This window comes from Squalius cephalus, assembly GCF_949319135.1.
Source record: "Squalius cephalus genome assembly, chromosome: 20".
Classification (NCBI taxonomy): domain Eukaryota; kingdom Metazoa; phylum Chordata; class Actinopteri; order Cypriniformes; family Leuciscidae; genus Squalius; species Squalius cephalus.
The window spans coordinates 18,525,589-18,546,654 of record NC_137141.1 but is presented as its reverse complement, the minus strand read 5'-3'; the positions used below and the strand labels follow the sequence as shown (position 1 = coordinate 18,546,654).

General features: G+C 37.6%; 1 protein-coding gene across 1 annotated transcript; it reads right to left on the bottom strand.

The window, feature by feature from the left end:
• Positions 1–7,734: 7,734 nt before the first annotated feature.
• pla2g4f.2 (phospholipase A2, group IVF, tandem duplicate 2) lies at positions 7,735–19,946 on the bottom strand. Its single transcript, XM_079854128.1, has 19 exons — positions 19,879–19,946; positions 19,302–19,374; positions 18,985–19,121; positions 18,390–18,521; positions 18,225–18,265; positions 17,994–18,036; positions 17,556–17,610; positions 13,131–13,276; positions 12,845–12,996; positions 12,413–12,551; positions 11,529–11,665; positions 11,163–11,385; positions 10,943–11,060; positions 10,625–10,762; positions 10,424–10,531; positions 9,881–10,060; positions 9,602–9,771; positions 9,335–9,521; positions 7,735–8,915 (listed from the first exon to the last, which is right to left on the bottom strand). The coding sequence occupies exons 1-19, from the start codon at positions 19,936–19,938 to the stop codon at positions 8,677–8,679; spliced, it is 2,478 nt and encodes an 825-aa protein (XP_079710254.1). The 5' UTR covers positions 19,939–19,946; the 3' UTR covers positions 7,735–8,676.
• Positions 19,947–21,066: the final 1,120 nt, after the last annotated feature.

Genomic DNA, 21,066 nt, shown 5'->3' with positions numbered 1-21,066 from the left:
AATGAATTACTCCCTTCTGAGATCAATAAAGTTTTATTTTAAAGGTAAATGAATTATCAATAATCTAAAGTGCATGGAAATGGACATTTTAATGTTGATATTTTTGGTATTGGAATAGATCTGCTACACTGCTGTTGTTGCTGCTGTTATTGCTGTTGCTGCAGAGCAAGTACAGGACTTGCTACTGCCAATACAAACACAACACGCTTCTATGAGCAAGTAATGCTGCTGCTGTACAATATAGCGTACATGAATTACTTGTAGCAGATCTATACATGTGGAGGTGGGGAAGGTGGAGGGCAGTGATCTCAAACTCAATTCCTGGAGGGCCACAGCTCTGCACAGTTTTGCTTCAACCCATCAAACACACCTGATCCAGCTAATCAAGGTCTTCAGGATTACTAGAAACTTCCTTGCAGGTGTGAGTTGGAGCTGGTTGGAGCTAAACTGTGCAGAGCTGTGGCCCTCCAGGAATTGAGTTTGAGACCACTGGTGGAGGGTTTCTGAAATTGCTCTGCAAACTGCTACAAATGCCGTGCAAATGCTGACCTCGTATTTGAAGGTTGAGCAGCGAGCTCATTGGCTGCTGATACAGCAGGAACCAATCAGCTGTGCCCTAAAGAAAATAATGTGATTGAGTTAAAGAACTATCAGTCTGTGCCATCTAGAGTTTCATGTCAGAACTTAGTATTTTATTCATGCCAGAGTAAAGAAACTGCATGCAATTTTTTTTTAATATCACTTTTTTAAATATTTTATGTTCATGTTTTTAAGTAAAACAGTTAAACTCTGCAAATGAAAAACTTGAAATTCAAACTTTATACATTTTATATTATTATATAAATATGAACTCTTGTGGGAAAAAGTTGGAAAAATTCTTGATCCACTTGAACTTTTTTGTAAGGTCTCAGAACTTAATTGACTTGGTAGGTCTTAATCTAAGTCAGGTGATGACAATTCCAGAGCTTAATGAACACTATTAGTCTGAGTCCCTCAGGATGTTGTGGAAACGCTCAACAACCGAGGGCTCCTCTAAGGGGCTGGCAGAGGATGAGAAAAACAGACTCATACAGAGCAGAGGAAGCCCATCTATATGCTTCCTGCTTGCAGTTTTCATGGCTTGTAATGTAATTATATACAGGGACTTTAAAAGGGAATTGTTTAAGTCCATTCAAAATCAGATTTTCAGATTTCTTCTTGTACGCTCATCAAGAACAGTACTATATAATCTCCACATCAATTCAAAGGACATGCAGGAAGATGTAGGGGTTTACAAAAAGGAAAGGGATGGAGAAAACCAAATGCCAGTTATTAGGAATGGGGGAAGGTTTGTTATGCTTGGCAGTTGCATGGTAGCCTGTAGCAGAAGATATGTGGTGCGGGAGGGAGGAATGAGTGTATTCTCCCTCAACATATTTATGAATTACTGATAAGAAGCAAGACATAACAAGACAAAAATCCAAAACATACCTCAACCAGTATTTGAAGTGGAATAAATAAAGTGTCTGGGGTGGGGGGGTGATTAAAAAAACATTTAATATATTGTCATATTCATTAACATTCTGAATATAGACAATAGAATATAGACATATAATCAATTCAGAATATAGACAAACCTTACATTAGTGTAATTGTCTAGATTGGCAATATGCTTAATCTGCCATATATTAAACCATTCCTTTTTCTTTTTTTTATAATAACAGGACAGTTTTTCCCCCTGGGCGCTTTGGTGCAAAAGAGCTGATATCCCTAAAAGAGCAAGCTCGGACCATATTTTAAAGATGTCTTTCTGTCCGTGTGTTTCTGGATACGGTTGTTTTCTGTCCTTATCTGATCGCTGATGGCCACAATCGCTGTCTCACATGTCTGGGCCACGAGCATGCTGAGATGGCATTCGTGGATAGTTTATGCTCTCATGAGCATGAACATGTGGAGCAATGCCGAGCATGACCATGTCGGCATTGCGGTCGTGACTCTTTTTCGTGAAGGCACGAGTCCTTTCTCCTCTTACCCAGCCTGCTGCCTCTGCTCAAGACCGAGCCATGAATCTGACCCGAGTGAAACCCTCATTGGGCTCGAGTGGAACCCTACACCTTGTCCTGAGCACTTGTGGTTGGATGATTGGTTCCTTCGTGCGGCATGCGGTTCCCCAGTGCCTTTCTTCCCGGAAGTGCATGAGGAGGTACAGAAGATGTGGAAGGCACCTTTTACTGTCTGAAGCTGCTTCACAGCCTCCTCCACTCTCTCTTCCCTCAATGGTAGGGCTGCCAAAGGTAATGCAGAGATTCCCCAGGTGGAGCGTACATTTGCAGTGCACGTATGCGGGTACAATACATATGGTGACTGACCTTGCCCTCCAGGCGACGAAAGTCACGGCACAGACGATGTACACTTGGCTGGTCCAGGAACGTCAACTCTGGCTAAACACTGCAGAGATGCCGGATGCCGACAAAGTCTGCTTTCTTGCAAGGTGGCTTCTTCTGCGACACTGTTGGGGACTTTGCCCAGCAGTTCTTGACAGTCCAAAAGCAGACTGCAGACCATTCAGCACACTGTTAAGCACATCCTGATACCATCACCACAAGGCCGCTGCAGGCTGGTCCCCAGTCTGCTCTCCACCGAGGGCGTCCCCCTGCGACTTCTACACCTGGTCCGGTGCGACGGGAGACACCAACCCGACCGCCCCGTCGAGCCCCAGCAGGAAGGTGACACAACACGTCCCTCAGGCTGCTGCTAAACCCTCTAAGCGTCCATATAAGCGGCCCTGATACGGGCTGCCCAGAGATGGAGGGAGTTTCTCTGAACCAGGAGGTGGTGTTCACACCACTCCTTCCCCCGGAGGAGGGCCAGATGGAGAATCTTTAATTTCATTTAAAAGAGTTTATTTCTGTTCCCCATTTTTTTCAATAAAAGAGCAGTTTCCTCAGTCTCTGGGCCATTCGGTTTGCCAGAGAGCAAAGCTCTGCTTCCTAACTCCCAGCCCACCTCCTTCTTTTGCCACAGGCTGGTAGTTTGCATTTTGAGGACGTGCTACTTCCTCACGCCTTCCTAGCCAGCCCCTCACAGGAACCATGGAGCCAGGTAAGAGTCACACCACATTCACTGCCTGTAATTCAGGACGCTATGCTTCCTGGGTTTGGACCCAATGCTCCTCGCCTCTTCTCACGTGATCCTGAGACCCCGGCCCGGATACGTGCCCAAAGTTCCAACCACTCCTTTTCGGGACCAGGAGGTGACCTTGCAAGTGTTGCCCCCATAGGAGGCAGATCCAGCCCTTGCATTGCTGTGGCCCGTTCATGCCTTGCGTTTTTACGTGGACCACACGCAGAGCTTCAGAAGGTCTGAGCAGCTCTTTGTCTGCTTTGGAGGTCAGCCAAAGGAAAAAGTTGTCTCCAAACAGAGGTTGGCCCACTGGATAATGGATGATGGCTTGGCGTACCAGTCCCAAGGTGTGCCAATCCCCCTTAAAGTGAGAGCTCTTTCCACTCAGAGTGTTGCCCCTGGACGTTGGCATGCAGCGCCTCTTTAGCAGACATCTGCTGAGCTACAGACTGGGCAAAATCTAATACCTTCGCGAGATTCTACAATCTCCGGGTGGAGCCGGTTTATTCCTGTGGGTTGGGTACAAACATGTAATGTGCGGGAAGGCTGGCTCTGTGTTTCTCGCTTGCAGCTTCATTACCCTCTAAGGGGGGATACAAGCACCTTATTTGCTCTTCAGAGGAGTTCCCCACTTCACAAACCCTGTATTGAATTTTCTCCGAGCATCCTTCGGTCAGACACGGCAGAGGCATCCAACGCCAGGCCCAGTACTCTAAAATTAAAATTAAGTGATCATTTGCTCACCTTGCTGTTGTGGTCCAAAAATGAAAGAAGGGCATACAGCATTAGAACAACACAGGGGTGAGAAAAATATGACTTTAGGGTGAACTATCCCTTTAAGGCTATAATGTTGCTTTATTAAATGAACAATAGCTGAGATAATGTCAATCCAGCGATAAGTACCTCCTATTTGTGCTGTATAGCTGCAGAAAGTCTTAAAATGTATTCAAAACACAGACGTGAATATATTGGAATCTACTCAACATAACTGAGCTGAACACTGACTAAGTATAAATAAAAATGTATGTAAAATTAAGATAAATTAACCACTTGTCTTAAAAGTATGTATAATTTGTTATATTTGATTATTTTAATATTGTTTAATTTTTTATTTATTATAATATATTTTTTACTAATTCTTCTACTAATCCAATAAATGCATTGTAATTTGTGGTAAATGTTTATTTTTCTTAGCCTGCAGAGGAAAAATCAGAAATCATGGTAAACATCTCGTTTTTTGTGTTTTTTAGTAAAGTTGGACATGAAATTATTATGGAGACAGGATGAGTTACAGTGCAATCTAAAACCATCTATAATCTTTAACATAGCTAATTTCCGCTGTTAATGTTTTGGATTTATAGTCTCACATTTTTTTCCACCGTCTATTCCAGGATGCATCCCATCTTTAATGACAGACCCCCACAGCATTTGCATGAAATGTCCATATTTGGGGAATATGTGAAAGAACATTTGCAGATGCAGAGAGTGTTGAGGAGTTGTAAGGTCACAGAGATGTCTGTGTTCTAGAGAACAATAACCCCTCTGACTTTAACTGTCAGTTCATGCTGAAGTCCAGGTTGAGAATAAGGACACCAAACATACTCATCCGTCCCTTCCTCTCTTGAGATTTCCACCCATTTTTGTTCCCTTCCCCATCTGCCTTTTTAAAAACACTTGTTTACCAACCCACTGCCCTCATTTCTCTCGCCCAACCCCATACCCGCCAACTCATTAGTCTCATCTTCTTTTCCATTCTCTCTACATTCCTGTGGTTCCATCCTCAGATACCACATCATGTTTATTTCCCCACAGACTCCAGTCATCATGCTTCCCCTTAGCTGTGGTTTTCCATCAAACCAGAGGGCCAAGAGGCCAAATGCTCATCTCAAACCAAAATCACCTTTTCCTGTCCACACAAAACGCCACCGCTGTGGAAAAGAGATGGGCTGTGGAACAGTAAATGACCCCATGCATGGGTCAGATGGCCTTTTATCACTTCACAACACTGTCCTCTGTTCACTGTCTCTCTTAACTGCACTTTTTGTGCTCAGATGAGCTTGACTGAGCTCAGTGTAATTCTAAACTATTTTGAAAAAGAACCACAAATCTGGATCATGGGTTAATATTGCTATTTCGGTCCTACAGTAATTTAAATGCTTGATTATTACTATCAGAGCACGGTGACCCTGCTGTTATAAATATTATGCATGCATGCATTTCCATAATGCCAACATCTATCAACACAAACAAAGTCATGAACGGATGTTCATTATTATCATGGAAGTCCACAGAAATGAACAAAATAATTATCTTAATCAGTATGTTCACCTCTTGTTCCAGTAAAAAAATATGTAAACATCCATAAAACGGATGTGTGTGTGTCTGTGTGTGTGTGTGTGTGTGTGTTAAAGTTTGACTTTTAATGTTTTTGAAAAAAGTATTTTATGTTCACCAAGGCTGCATATATTTGATAAAAAAACTGTAAAATTGTGAAACATTATTACAGTCTAAAATAACTATTTTCTATTTTAAATTATTTTTGTTTTATTTATTCCTGTGATGACAAAGCTGAATTTTCAGCATAATTACTCAAGTCTTCAGTGTCACATGATCTTTCAGAAATCATTCTAATATGTTGATTTGAAACCTTGATAAAAGAAAAAGATTAGATTAGAAAAGAACAGCATCTTTTGTGACATTATAAATGACCATTTTGATTAATTTAATACATCCTTGCTGATTAAAAGTACTAACTTAAACATTTCACTAACAGGGTAAGAAAAATAAACAATTAAAGATATAGTCTCTGAAAACAGTTATACCCCTGGTTTCACAGACAGGGCTTAAGACTAGTCCTAGACTAAAATGTAAGTCTGAGCTGTTTCCACTGAAATAAACTTGCACTGACTGATCTTAAAAATATATCAGTGCCTTTTTAGTTTTAAGATGCACATCGGTAATGTTTTTTTCTAAGCATGTTTATAAAAATTACTTAAATGTCCTAATTGATCTATGGTCTAATCCTGGCTTAGTCTAAGCCCTGTCTGTGAAACCGGGCCATAATGTCTCAAAACTCACAACAAAACGACAAAATAATTCAAAATGTTTTTATAAACTTAAATTCTTAAATTCAAATTCATTGAGTGCTGCACTGGTTCTGATTTGGATCATCTAGTGAAAGGTTGTTTGTGTTTTTCATCATCACAAATTGCTGTTGGGAAAATAGTTTTCCATTTCCTTTTAATCTAAACATGAAACAAACTTGGACATACGATATTCAAGATCTTTTCAATCAAAGCTTGTTTGATCTTAATTTTTTCTCTCTCTCTCACACACACACACACACACACACACACACACATCTTAGGGCTTCCACATGTTTAGGCTTTTTTATCCTCTTCTGTTTGTTGAAACAAACTTCTTTATCTTCTTTTGTTTTTGTTTTTCTTTAACTTCATCTTTTAAGCATAAAAAAATAACATTTTACTAAGCTTGAAGTCACATAACTCATTTAGATTACAGCTTTAGTGTTTGTTTAATGTGTAATATTAAACATACAAAAACTCGTGTGATATTTGTGTTGCAAGATTTCCCAGACTTCTGTGTAGGATTTCTTCTTTCTTTCTCATCTAAAAATAGTTCAGCTTGGTGAAATCAGTGAGTTACTAAAAAAAAAAAAAAAGGATCATGATCACGATGACCTGTCATATTTACACCCAGCATCGTCAGTCTGACTTTACATGAGGTCAGAATTAGTAGTAGTTCCTCCTTGGTCTTTTGGCCTTGGATTACGAGAATGAATCTCTCAGCACAACTCAGAATATGAGTAATGGAAACCAAATGACTCAACAGCTTTTAGTCAGTGTCCATATTTCATTTAGCAATGTGAAGAATTGTTATACTGCTGTATTCATTTAAATTAAATATGTATTCATTTAAATTAAATCAATTTAATGTCTACATTTTAAACTGAGGAAAAACAACTTTTACAACAAAAAAAAAAAACATTCAAGAGCTTGTGTCACCCACAGCAAATCAATCAAATCTGCACAAACAGGAGCTGCTTTGCTCCTGCTTTTCCCCTTGGTGATAAATAAAATATGACTTTTTTTGTCTGGTAACACATTCAAACAAATACTAGCCCCAGGGTATTTTGAACAGAGTGCATCAATGTCACTCCTGTTGAGCAAATCATGACAGGCAACGGCAGCGTCCTGAGAGACTCCCATAATTCCGTGCAAACAGTCAGAAACAAAATAGAGGGGTGCTAAACTCAAGAAAAACTGCAACAGCACAACACTGATATACATTGGAGAAAGTACTGGTCTCAAAGGAATTGATGACAGCCAGGCCTGAGACCTAAGTGAGCACGTCCATCTAGTGGTCAAAAGTGTAACTGAAAATTGCATGAATCTTAGACCAATGATACACTAGTTACATAAAAATTTGGGGTCAGTAAGATTTTTTTTTTTTAATAGAAATTAATACTGTCATGCAGAAAGTTTAAAATAAAGTTCAGCTTTGCCACCACAGGTATAAATTGCATCTGAAAATATATTACAGTAGAACGTTTTTTTATATTGTAATTTTGATATTTCACAATATTAGCCTATAATTTTTTACTGTATTTTTGATCCAGTAAATGCAGCCATGGTGAGCAAAATACTTTTTTAAAAAACATCTTTGAACAGTAGTATACATTTCACTAAGCTTTGTCACCCACATCTCATTTAGATTACAGCTTTAATGTTCATTTATAATGAAAACACTCTTGTAATATTTGTTGCAAGATTTCCCAGACCACTGTGGTGGATTTCTTCGTTCTTTATCATCTAAAAATAGCTCAGCTCTATTAGTGAAATCATCTGAGTTACAAAAAAAAAGGATCATGATTATGACGAAGTCTGTCTGACTACATGAGGTCAGAGTTAGTTCCTCCTTTGGCCTCTTTTCCCAAATAACAGTGCTGTAACAGTCATGCTCAGAGTCCGAGAATGAATCTCTCAGCATAACTCAGAATATGTGTAATGGAAACCAAATGACTCAACAGCATTTAGTGAGTGTTCATATTTCATATAACAATGTTAAGAATTAAGTTACTGCTGATGTGTGAATTTGGTCTCATCTTTCATATCCGAAAGCTACAGAGCACAATTTAGCCTAAAACTCTTTATGAATAATGAAAGATAAAAAGTTAAGTGTAATATTAAATTTACATATAGCCTACAGTATATAAATTTAATCTCTACATTTTAAACTGAGGAAAAACAACTTTTATAACTTCACTAATATTTGAAAAACATTCAAGAGCTTGTGTCTCCCACAGCAAATCAGGAGCTGCTTTACACCTGCTTTTTCCCATCATACATGTCGAGCTTGACAGCCCCTGGTCATTGTAAAGAATAGATTATTGCATTAACACCCTGTGATCTACAGAAACGAAAAATCACAGTTTTGGAACAGCATGAGGGTCAGGAATGGATGAACTATACCATAATTAAATGAATCCTTTTAGAGTTAAATATACAAAAAACACTCGCTAATTGCTCCTGCTGTCAGCCTTAACTTCCGGCCTCACGCTTTTGATGACTTTGTAACAGGAATTCTCTCCATGTTTCTCTTAAGCACTTTGTTTAGCGTGTTTAAAATGACATCTCTGTTGTTCAGAATGTTGTAGGTGGAAAGGTTGGCCATCTTCTGGAAATCTTCAGGCTTGTAGGTAAGGTTTTGAGTGGCGAATGGACACATCATACTGGTGAAGTCAATATCGAAATCTCCTTCCTTCATCTCCGCCTTACCCTCTCTCTTCACTCCTACCACACAAACACACACATAATTGCTTTTAGTTTATATATATATATAAATACACTTTGTAATATACTGAGTATCTTCATGCAAAAGGAGAATCTCTTTCTAAGATTTTTAAAAGAACCATCATTTGCCATCATTTATGCACTCTTCATGCCGTTCTAAACCTGTATGACTTTCTTTTGAGGAACACACTAGATATTTGAATTTTTTTATTCATATAATAATAGTCAATGTGGTCCAAGGTTGTTTTGGACTCCATTGACTATCATTGTATGGAGAAAAAAACTTTAAAATAGCTACTTTTGGTGAGTAAATAATGACAGAATTTAAATTCTTTGGGTGAATTATCCCTTTAATAATTCAAACTTGTGTTGATGGTAAAATGATGGTAATAGTAAAGGTTGCAAATGGCAGTACTCACCAGGAGCTTTGAACTGTTTGAATGAGAGATTGACCATGGGAAAGTGAATCACTATGGGAACCTCTGGATTCTCTTTATCTTCAAACACATAAACTTCCCTAATCGGCTCAGACTCCAACTTTTTGTGATCGATCTTCGGAAATGGAATCTTCCGCTCAGCACAGAACTCCTGAGTTTGCTTAATGGCCTGCACACACAAACATCAAAATCACAATTTCCTCATAATTCTTCTCCATGTAATCCATTAAATCTTTCAGGGCTTCTCACCTTGAAGTGGTCCGGGTCCCAAGCGTAGTTCAGGGACAGAATGACGTCCGCATGTCTGTTACACCGTAACACAGGAGGGAATCCTGACTTGAGGACAAAAGCAGAGTCCACCAGGCCAAGTGTGGCGTCTGCTGGTGTCAGAGAGTTCGGGAAGGCGTCTGGGTGCGTGTCTGCAGAAAGTCTACTTTATAATTAGTCCATTCCCGGTTTGATTGAACTTATCCAAAAGGGTAATGGTACAAGGTAGGCTAAACTTAACAACATAAATGATGATCTGACCCTTCCATGCGGTGAAGTCACAGTTGTCACAGTAGTTCCTATGCAGCTGGAAGCCTCTCAGGAAGTTGAACACTTGGCTAATAATGGGGCGGCAGGTCAAAAAGTTGTTCAGCTTTTTTGCCATGACAGTCATAGGGCTGACCTGAAGCGTGTCTGACGTTGTAGGGTTGTTGTCTGTGTCTACAGATAAGAGAGAATGACAAGGGGGGGAACAAAAAGTTTAACTGGCTTGTTCTGATTTTGATTTTTGAAGTTTTTATATATTTCGCATAGTGGTATGTAGCCTATATTATGTGAAATGTCCGGTTTTAGAACATATTGCCAGATTGTGCTGTATTGTAGTTGTTTTAATGTGCAAAAATTGTACCTTTAGGGGTTTAACTTGAAGGGATACAATTACATATCAAATACAATTAAGCACACTTTTTCACATAGGTACTCATTAATAAAGCTAAATTAATTAAATTAAGTCAACCAAACTTTTGAGGAGCTACAAAGGGAACATTTGGTCAGGTATTCTCATTGATATTGCATTCCTCTTACCTGTGCGGTTCACTTCATCCCCAATATTGCTAGCCCAGGATGGGATCACTCCAGTCACAATATTCCAAAGCTGAGTCAGACTCAGAGAGAAAACACTGCTCCATATCCCTGCAAACACAGCATATCACACACAATACAAATAATCTTGAGCTTAAAATTGTTTACCATTCATTACCCTTTGGAATATTTACATCTATTTACCCAATAGAGAGTATATCCCAGTTTCAGGGAGTTTCTTGACCATGTGGCCAAGGTAATATTCACTCCCAAAGTTTTGTGCAGGTATGAAGGCACCATACTTGGTAAATCCAACCTCATATGGGGTGAACTCACACCATTCTGAGAAGAGAGCAAAGAGAAGCATGGACAACATATCTACAGTAAGCACTTCAGTTGCTATCAATACAAATAATTGATCTCTTAAGGAACAAACATAATTAACTAATTGACAATAAAGGACCATTATCTTGTAGGACTGAAAGTAGCAGGAAATGCAGCCAAAGTGAATTCCGTACTTACCAGTCTCTATGATGCTTCCTGTCTTGCCATTCTTCATGTTGAGAGCTGTGTAGATGGGTAGAGGGTTCTGGCCCATTGTTAGTGCCATCTGCTGGTCAGATAGCGTACCCATTTTTTTCTGAGGAAGAAAATAATTTATGATGAAGTTTCTGACAGATAAATCTGGAATTATTATTTTCAAAATGTATTTTACATCTGTGCAATGAAGAGTTTTGTGTACCTTCCCTTGGATGAGATACTCTATAGACAGACCAAACATGTCGACAATAGATACGTGGCGTCCTTCTTTCGCTCTCTCTTCCATCTTCTCTTTGTAATGACGTAGCTGCTCAATGGAATATACACTGAACACACCTTTAGAGACCTCCTTCTTTACAGACTCCATAGCCCCATTTAGGTCATTGTTTGACCAGTTAGCGTCATTATAAAGAGAAGCCATAGTCCTATGAGACAATGAGAGAAAGTTTGATGTTTAATGACATTTAATCCAAAGAAAACTCTGGGTTTTGAAACAAACCCTGATGAGAACCAGAACCACTTAAGAGTTGAACGAGTCAAACTGGAGCCTAGTGCTCTTTACACACACCAGGTGGAGCCAGAAACCCCTGTGATGTAGCTGACTGCATCAAGAAGTTGGAGTTTTTGCAGGGCTCTTAGGCCTCCGAATGTGCCAATCATTGCTCTGCTCCCGCCCCCAGAACACACCACAGCCACCAATGGAACCTGAGAAGTCACATCAATCTTAGAAATATACTAATCAAACAAGACTTTTCTGCATTAACAAGACATGCCATAAACAATGAACTATTAAAATGTAAATATATATGCAGTCAAACCTTCAACATTTCTCAAATTTTCACAGTTTATTTGCTATAGTTTAGAAAATGTTAATAAAATATGTCAAGAACTCAGAGTTATCAAATCAGTTGATATTTCACTGGTTTTGACCATCCTTCTGTTAGACTGTCTCACAAATGAATTAGGTTGAATAGCTGTCAGCTGTTAAATTTAAGTACACAATTAGATAATACCAATTTAGGCCAACCAATTACCAAGCAATGCTTAATTTTGTTCGGCCTGTGGTTTAGAAAGGTAGCATTAGCAATTAAAGAAGCAAAACATGGCCAGGTCAAAGTGCCTGAATCATTTTTGGTCCCAAGTTTTAATGGTAGTCCACAGTATGAATAATTGTTGGGTATAATATGTCACAGTTTACTTTATTTAGCTATCGTCATTTACATAAATATCTATATTGTCCTGCACCCACTAGTAAAAAAATATCAAAAATTATATCTGGTGTCTGAATTTTTTTATTTATTTAACATTTAATTTTGTTTATTAAATCATAATTAATCATTTAATAAATTATAATTATAAATGTGATGGGAACAATAGTATGTCAGGTCACTATGCCAGGAAGTGTGAGTCTGTTGAATGTGTTTATACTCATGTCTGTGTTAGTTTTCTTGCCTTGCTGGGCTCAGGTGCAGAGCTGAGATTCAGAGCTTTCTGTAGAGCTTGTGACACGACTTTTCGTCTCTTCACCAGAAAATTATTTTCTTCCATTGGAATATCAAAACCCAGACGCACATCCAGCTGTTCATCAGAGCTTCAGGACACACACACACACATGATTATTCTAAGGGATGAATGGAATCAGATCAAAACTAATAGAGGAAATGTTGGTGGTATACGGTGTCATTTAACAACAATCAATTTCACACTTAAAATCATTCAGTTTTGGTTGATATTTAACATGCCAAAATAGTTTCTTTGAAATGGTTCCTGAGGAAGTCATTTAAATTGTTTACCGGCCCTCTGCTGTGCTTAATTGCAGATCCACTTCACCCTAAAAATAGTTTATTCCTGCAGTTAGTTACTAGCTTTTCTTTTTATTGAGGGAAAAGAAAAAATGTAAATTTGATTTTATCAGTACTCACATGTCCGACAGGCATGGAGAGTTTAATCTGCTGTTTTGCTAGTAATGGTTTCATGGAGACCGATGACAGAATGCCTACAGTCTTTGGATTTATCCCATCCACTTCTGCCACAGCCTGGACAAAAAACAAACATGCAAACAAACAAACAAGTATCATATACTCTCAGCTGGTCTAGTGATGTGCATGCTTTATTGTAAATCGGTTTAAGAAATCTTCTGTTAAGAATTTGAGTTTAATCGATGACATACTTTTGGTGGGATGAGACTAAACTCAGTCTCCAGGTCTCGGTTGATGTAGAAGCATAAATTCTGTGTGCTGCTGGGGTTTTCAGAGCCCGAGATCATACAGTCCTCTTTATATGCACCTCGCAGTTTTAACATCATGTTTTTCTCCACTGAGGTAAAAACAAGTACAAAAAAGATGATCTAGTGCATCATCTGATGCATCATTTAACAACGATCAATTTCACAAATCTTTTTTTTTTTTATGCACAGTCCTCATTTCAGCGCCTTTAAAAAAATTAATAAGGTCCTATTTATATAAAATAAAATAAAAAAATTTACATTTTCATTTTAAAAGACTTGCTGCTATTTATATATATGAAATGGAATTTACACTAAAATATTTTAGTTTAGTATTACTTCATTCTCATGCTTTCAGTGGTTATAATAAAGCCTCATGTATATTTAAAGTCCCCCTAGTCAATAATTTTATCCCTTAAAACTCATCTTTGATCACCAAAAATACATATTTAAAAAAAATTTCCTGTGGTGAAAAAAAAAAAACATTCTTCAGGCCTTAATGGGGGTGGTTGATTATGATTTCACTTTTCTAACTTTAGTTAGTGTGTAATGTTGCTGTTTGAGCATAAACAACATCTGAAAAGTTACGACGCTCAAAGTTCAAAGCAAAGGGAGATATTTTTTTTACAAAGAAATATCTTTTTAAGGACTACAACAAACGGCTGACGTTCCTCCCGGGTTAGTGACATCTATAATTTACATAAACCCCGCCCCCGGAACACGATTTATAGATTATCAAGACAGAATATGCTAATCAAGATAGATGATTAGATAGAAGATAACTACACATGAGCTATTTAAATTCATCAAATAACCATTCAGAAATGTTTTCGACATGTTTCTGACTCCGGTTTGAACATAAAAGGCTAAAAGTTTTTGAAATTTTCAGTGCATGTCTGTGCGGTAATCGAGGCCATAGACATAATAAATACATGGACGCCCTATTGGCCGCTGGATCGTACGTCAACGGCGCCGCCATATTGCGGAGGGCAACTTTCCCACACCTCTCATTACGGGAATTGAGAAAAATGGCTGCTTAGTGTTGGGGCTGTACAAATCGCCGCACAATTGAAAACGGGTCTCGGGGAATTATCTTTCACAAGCAAGACTGAACATTTGTTGGTTGAATTTGGTCTTTATATAATTAGTAATAGTAGGCTAACATTAGTTGGCCACCGGATTCAGTCAGACTAAAATAGCTAGCGATGTTGCTAGTTAACTTAGCTGTGAAAGTTGAGACATGAGTTGACATGATGTATTATAGTTTTAGCTTATATTATATTTCATATTATAAAGTAAATCTAAATATTCATCTATATTTTCTTAAAACCGACTTTTATGACAAGTACTCATTTCGGCTATAGCCTACTAGTCACTATTTAATTTACTATTTTTATTATTGTCCATAATATATTATTCCGCAATTGATATTACATTGTATTTCCTATATTATACCACTTGCGATTATCAATCTATCATAGTTATGCTGTTAAATTATTGTACTATTCTCTAGTCACTTTTTAACTTATTTTTTTATTGTCTTACGTTATATTCTGTAATTGATATTTCATATTCTATTGCTATTATTATAGTATTATAAACTCTATGCTATTATCAGTATAGTATTATTATATTATTGTACTTATGATATTATATAATTATACAATTCATTACTATTTTATTTGCAGTATACTGTTTGTTTATTTTATTGTTTATTGTTTATACACTAAACTATTTACTATTACTTCTCACTTTATCTTATATTTACTATTTGCAGTGCACTGTAGTTGTACCATTTCATATGTAGTATTACCATAAAAGATCCATCAGTTATCTTTGTTATTGTATATTTGGAGTAAATATCTATCATTTTAGTGCTATAAAAATACAGAAAGCAGCCTGCTGGTGTGATTTGTATTTGCCGATTTGTTTCATTTTCTCAATGGCGGTCAATTCTAAGCACAAGAAAAGCTAAAATCGGGTTAGACAGAAAATGCTTTTTCCACAATATGAAAACTTTATTTCATTTAATGTGAAAATTAAATTATATCTCAGTATGGGGATCCTCACAATTCAAGCCAAATACATGACAAGCCTGAGCTTTGACAATTCCTTATTAAAAAAATATTTTATAAGTCTAACTATCGAGATTTTAAATAACTAGAGATGGAACTTTTTGTACAAACCACTGAAATCGGTTGATAAATGTAAACGTTATTTTTGTTTTTATCCAGAAAAACCGCAGCTCACCCATTTACTTGAATTTTTTTTACAGTGCAGTCTTGCCCCCAGCAATATGGCGGACGCGTTGATGTATCGCAGCAACGTTCCAAAGCGGCCTCTATGTATTCATAGATATATTATATAATCGTGTATATATCTATGTCTATGTATTAAGTCCATGATCGAAGCTGCTAAGAATGAGCTGTTTTAGCTCCATCCTCTGTGCAGGGAGCAGCAGCTATTTGCATTTAAAAGGACAGACACAAAAACGGTGCGTTTTTGCTTACCCTCAAAAAGTGACAACTTTAACATGCTATATAAAAGAATATGTGTGGTATTTTGAGCTAAAACTTCACATACACACTCTGGGGACATCAGAGATGTATTTTCCATCTTGTGAAAAGGGCATTATACCACCTCTTTAAAATAGCTTGACTGTAACTCTAACGTTTCACCCTTGCTTCATTTATACATGCTAATTAGCTCCGCCTCCACTCACTCACGCCAGCTCATAGATGTTGGGCACATAACGGTAATTAATATGATTAGCCTTTTGCTTGGATATGTTAACAAACAGCTAATAATGTGTTTATAATGTTAAAATATGTTCCTATTCTCCATCTCAGTCAAACAGCTGCCTTCTAACAATCAGTATCCTTAGAAACGCTTTGAACAACTTAGAACGTCAGTGGTGAAAGTAGGGTTGCAAAATTATGGGAATTTTCAAAGATGGAAACTTTCCATGGGAATTAATGGGAATTTAAGGGAATTAACAGGAATTTATGGGAATAAACGGGAATAAACTGGGAATTTTCAAAGTTGAGGGTTGGCTCTTCATAGGGAACTTAAATATAGTTGAGGAAAGTATATTTTAGCATAATCTTTCTTGACTAAAACAAACAGATGCCATTCAAATACACTTGAATATCCATGCCATTCCTCAATCCCACACATAGCACACTGCTTACTGCATGGCTATTGAGACCACACCCCCTACTGGCACTGTGCATGCCTCCATCACATGTACAGAAGCCCAAAGCACAAGACTATTGAAGGCACACATTTGAGCCTGTGGACTAAACAAAGTGAAGTAAGTTTTGATGATATTATGGGGAATTATATTTATTAAATGTTTAAATTGCAAATATCACATACATGTATTCATCTAGTAGATAGCAAGCTGATAAGTTAGATGCTAAATAAGCTAGCATAACTTTATTTACCACATAATTAGGGCTGGGCGGTATGACGGTATATATCGTTACCACGGAAGAAAATGTCAACCGTAACAGATTTTTTTATTCCGTGTATACCGCAACATGTAAATAAGTAGGCGTGGTTAACTCGCGTGCAGCGTGCGTGAGACTGAGACACTGATATTTGTCAAAGAAACATGAAGAAAGACCAAGAGGAAGGAAGAAGGAATTACGTTTTCAAAATTAACGTGATATTTTCGGGGGGGGAGGCACAGAAGTCAACTAGAGCAGTGCAGCACACTGAAAGTTTAGAGACGCACATGCTCGCAACGGGGCTTACTTGACAACAAGTTCATATATCAATATTCTAACGAATAGAAATAACCTTAAATAATGTATCCATCCGTCTCTTATGTGTACAGTTACTTTCAGAGTGGACGCGCAAGCGGTTGCTGTGGTAATGAATATTTCCAAAATTCCCCAGCTTAACTTCCCATGGAAATTTTCCGCCCCTTTGCAACCCTAGGTGAAAGGCATATAGTTCATCATAATATACATCATAAACCCACTATATTGGCAAATCTACCCGATTTTTCATATCAACTGAAAAAATACTGGGATAACCTGGCTTCTGGGAACTCTTCAGAGCATAGTAATGATGATATGCTAAAGCCCACCAGCACTTGACATGATTGGTTACAAGGTGGTTTGACTTTAGAAACACCAGCGATTTTAAACCGTGTTTTTGAGACTGTCTTTGTTTCACTGCAGTTTTAAAGAAAAAATACTCTGCAATGGTGTTGACCTATATATTTGCACATGGTTTCTGTAAGCATATTAAAAACACCACATAGACATGTAACAACATTAAAAACATGATTTTCACCACAAGGCCAAGGGGATATCTGATTGAGGGTCTGATAGCTATAGACTACAGTATATATCCATTTACCATTAGTCTTTAGACGTTGTTGCACCTTCACATCCAATGCACAGAATGGACCTGCCTAAAAATTAAGGAAAAATTGAAAGTGCTTTCAGATTTTTTACTTAGTTCAACTGATATTTCCAATGCACAGTCAGTTTTGTTCTATAGCAACCTGAACTTGTTCCTTATGATGTTGCTAAAGATTTTTCCATAATGTATGTGTAAAATATAAAACATCAATGTCACATGATGTCAGTTTTATCAAATGAATGTAAAGCATATAAGTGTTCTACTGAATAAAATATGTAGGCTACATTTATTTTGCAATATCATGTAAACATTTTAAGTGCAAGTGGGTTTAGCTACATTTGAGCTTATACTGAAATATAAAATTAGGTTATATTGATAAAATATCATGATCATTTCTAACCTATTCTTTTTTTAATGCATCAAATATCTTACCATCAGCACTCCATTAGAGAAGTATGGTTCAGGCTTCTCAGAGCTTTAAAAAGAAAAGGAATAGATAAAATGACTGATTAATTCAGATTGATGTAATAGTGATTTAAATGTATTTTTTTTAATAGGGAGGAAGTGGACAATCACTAACTGCATAACCACAGTGTAATGGGTAACACTACCATTGTTGTTTTTGCAGATACTTTTCAACAGATTATTAACATTTTCACTCACCTCTCCGTCATCTCAAACTCTACCCACAGCTCATTCTTTTTCTGGAAAGAAAAGTACATCACAATCATGCATAGGACTATACTCACTCAACATTTGCAATGTTTAAAGCAATGGACACCAAAGGCCACTTCCACTTAGAAGACTAAAATAAGTTTAATCTTCTACCTTATCATCTGAAATGAAGCATTTTGTTTGCTTTTGTCCAGGTGTGAGGTTATGGATGTCAAACAGGATGGTGGAGCAGTAGTCATCTTTCGTTAACACATCAGCATCAAAAATATGGAATTCCAGAATGTTCTGAGGAGACAAGAACATAGAGGTGAGGTCATCACGAGGCCCCCAAATATAAGATCAAAATTCTGCCTAACCCATTATATCATATCACAGCCTAGAACTTTTACACAAGTTCATATCAAAATATTTTTAAAAAGGAGTTAGTTTGTGTTTAATCTTTTTTTTATTTTTATATTTATTTCCCAGGGCAATAAAACAAATTGGTTGGCAATTTAGCATTCTGGTGGTTTAATTATTTGATTAAAGTTTTAAATTAAATAATTATTCTTATTATTTGTAAAGAATGACTTCACTGCCAGTGACAGCACAATGTTATTATTTTTCAAGAGCAACGAGGGAGGAGAATCTGAGGTTGGAAGGGCAAGTTGCAACACACCCTTTCAGTTAAGAAAACCCTTAGTAATAAATGTAAGGGAAATTTATTTATAAGAGTTTCCTTGCAACCGTCAGAAACAGATTTCTTTACCTTGACACCGCTGTGCACTCTGAAATGAAATGTTTCATTCCATTTTGGTGCATTACTGTTATTCACTGTCTTGGTGCGATGGCAGCAGGCACAGGCCGTGGGTAACTTTAAGATGACGTAGCAGTCACATTTAGTCACTAGAGAGAGAGCAAAGTTAGTGCACACAAACACTTGTCAGGTGGAGTATGTACAGTAGTATGCAGCAAATCAAAGTCAGCAAAGGCACACAAACACATAATACACCCATCACCTGTTATAAAGCATTTTATTAATATTTCACCACAAGTCACAATGTTTTTGAGGGCTGATGTACTCACAAACGTCATATGACTGATTGAATTTTCCCCGCAACACTGTGACACTCAGGTTCCAGTATGGCATGAACTCTTTCTGTGAGACAGAAGCAAAATGAAACTGGTTTAAACAGACATTATGATTGGAATTTGTAACAGCAACATATATGATTCGTACAGAAGATGTAAATAATATGCTAATTCATTTCACTCATTTGAACTAAACGCTTGAGGCTAAACATCACAACAAATGAAAATATATGACAAATAAAAAGACATGTCAGTTTAGTATTGCCTTTAGTATGTAAAAATGTATTCATTATCACAGGAATTGATGTTTTTTGTCAAAAGTTTTTTCTCTTTTCTAAAAAGAAGCTGAATGAGTTAACACATTAACTAAAAAAAGAGATTAATTATTCATTTTCATTCTTAGTTTCTTATTTCCATGAAGCACTCCCAACAACTTGCTCTGTTTCTGAATCACGTTCATTATGAATCCTGATCAAGCTCCTGCAGGTTTGTTCACAAAGCTGATATTTGTGGTTTTAGGCTAAAATAGCAATGCTACAAAACATCAAATATCTGCCAGCTAAAGTATTACCTTCAGCATTGTTGTCATCTCAGCAAGCCAACAGTGAAGTCTCGAAGGCAAAATGAACATCTCACTTGTCAAAGTGAGACATGCAGTAACACCATACAGAAAAACCTGAGGAACTTGTCTCCCGCCCTTCGCACCCTGATAAAATATTTGATTGTGTCTTGTGTTTAAAATACTGAGGGTGGGTTACAAAAACTACACCTCAAACTAATTATTTCAACCCACATTTGGGAAAAATATGGACAAACTCAACTATTGGGTCTAAAATGCAATTTAAAAATTTGGTCACACTAGTTAGGGTCCAATTGTTACTATTTACTAACTATTATGACTTTTGCCTCAGTAAACTCCAAATTACTGCTTATTAATAGTCAGTGTCACACTCACAGAAGGGAACAGACAGAGGGTAAGGTGAAAACAGTGTTTATTGAGCAGAGTAATGGGACAACAGCGGCAACCAGACGAAGGTGACTTGACGAATATTGATGGAGACTTAGCTGGTGATGACTGAAGTGGATTCTCTGTGCAGGTGAAGGATGAACACGAGGACAGGAGGAGACGGACCCAGGAGGAGATGGACAGGAGGAGACGGACAATCTCAGGTGAGTGTTCAGGTAAGAAGTCTGACTGTTTACGTAGCAGTTACGCTCATAGTAACGTTGGCGAGACCAGACACTGATGTGAGGGTGATGCAGGTTGATATAGGCTGTGTTGATGAGGGAGTGCAGGTGCAGGGAATCAGTATCTGGTGATGATCAGCAGCAGGAGACTGAGTGCAGGTGGGGACCAGAAGGGATGCTGGGAAGTGTAGTGCAGACAGGGTACAGAATTGGTGACTGAGCTGGTGACTGTGACAGTCAGTAGGTAGTTGTTAAGTTAGGTACTGAGTGGGATTAAGGGATGTAGAATATGGTCTGTGGTTTGATTATTATGTGTTTATTATGGGCCTCTTTAAGAGAGAAGGGCTGGGCGGAGTCAAGGAATGACAGGGGAAGACCGGAGGGGAGAAAGTTCAGTCAATAAAAGAATAGCAAGTGAGTTAACACTTTCAATGAGCCTGATCTCTTTTGTTTAATAACACGACATGGTCATGCAGAATAAGCCATTAATATGTGCTTTATAAATACTAATAAACAGCCTGTAATATGCATGCTAGTAAGCAACTACTTAATAGTGAGAACTGGACCCTAA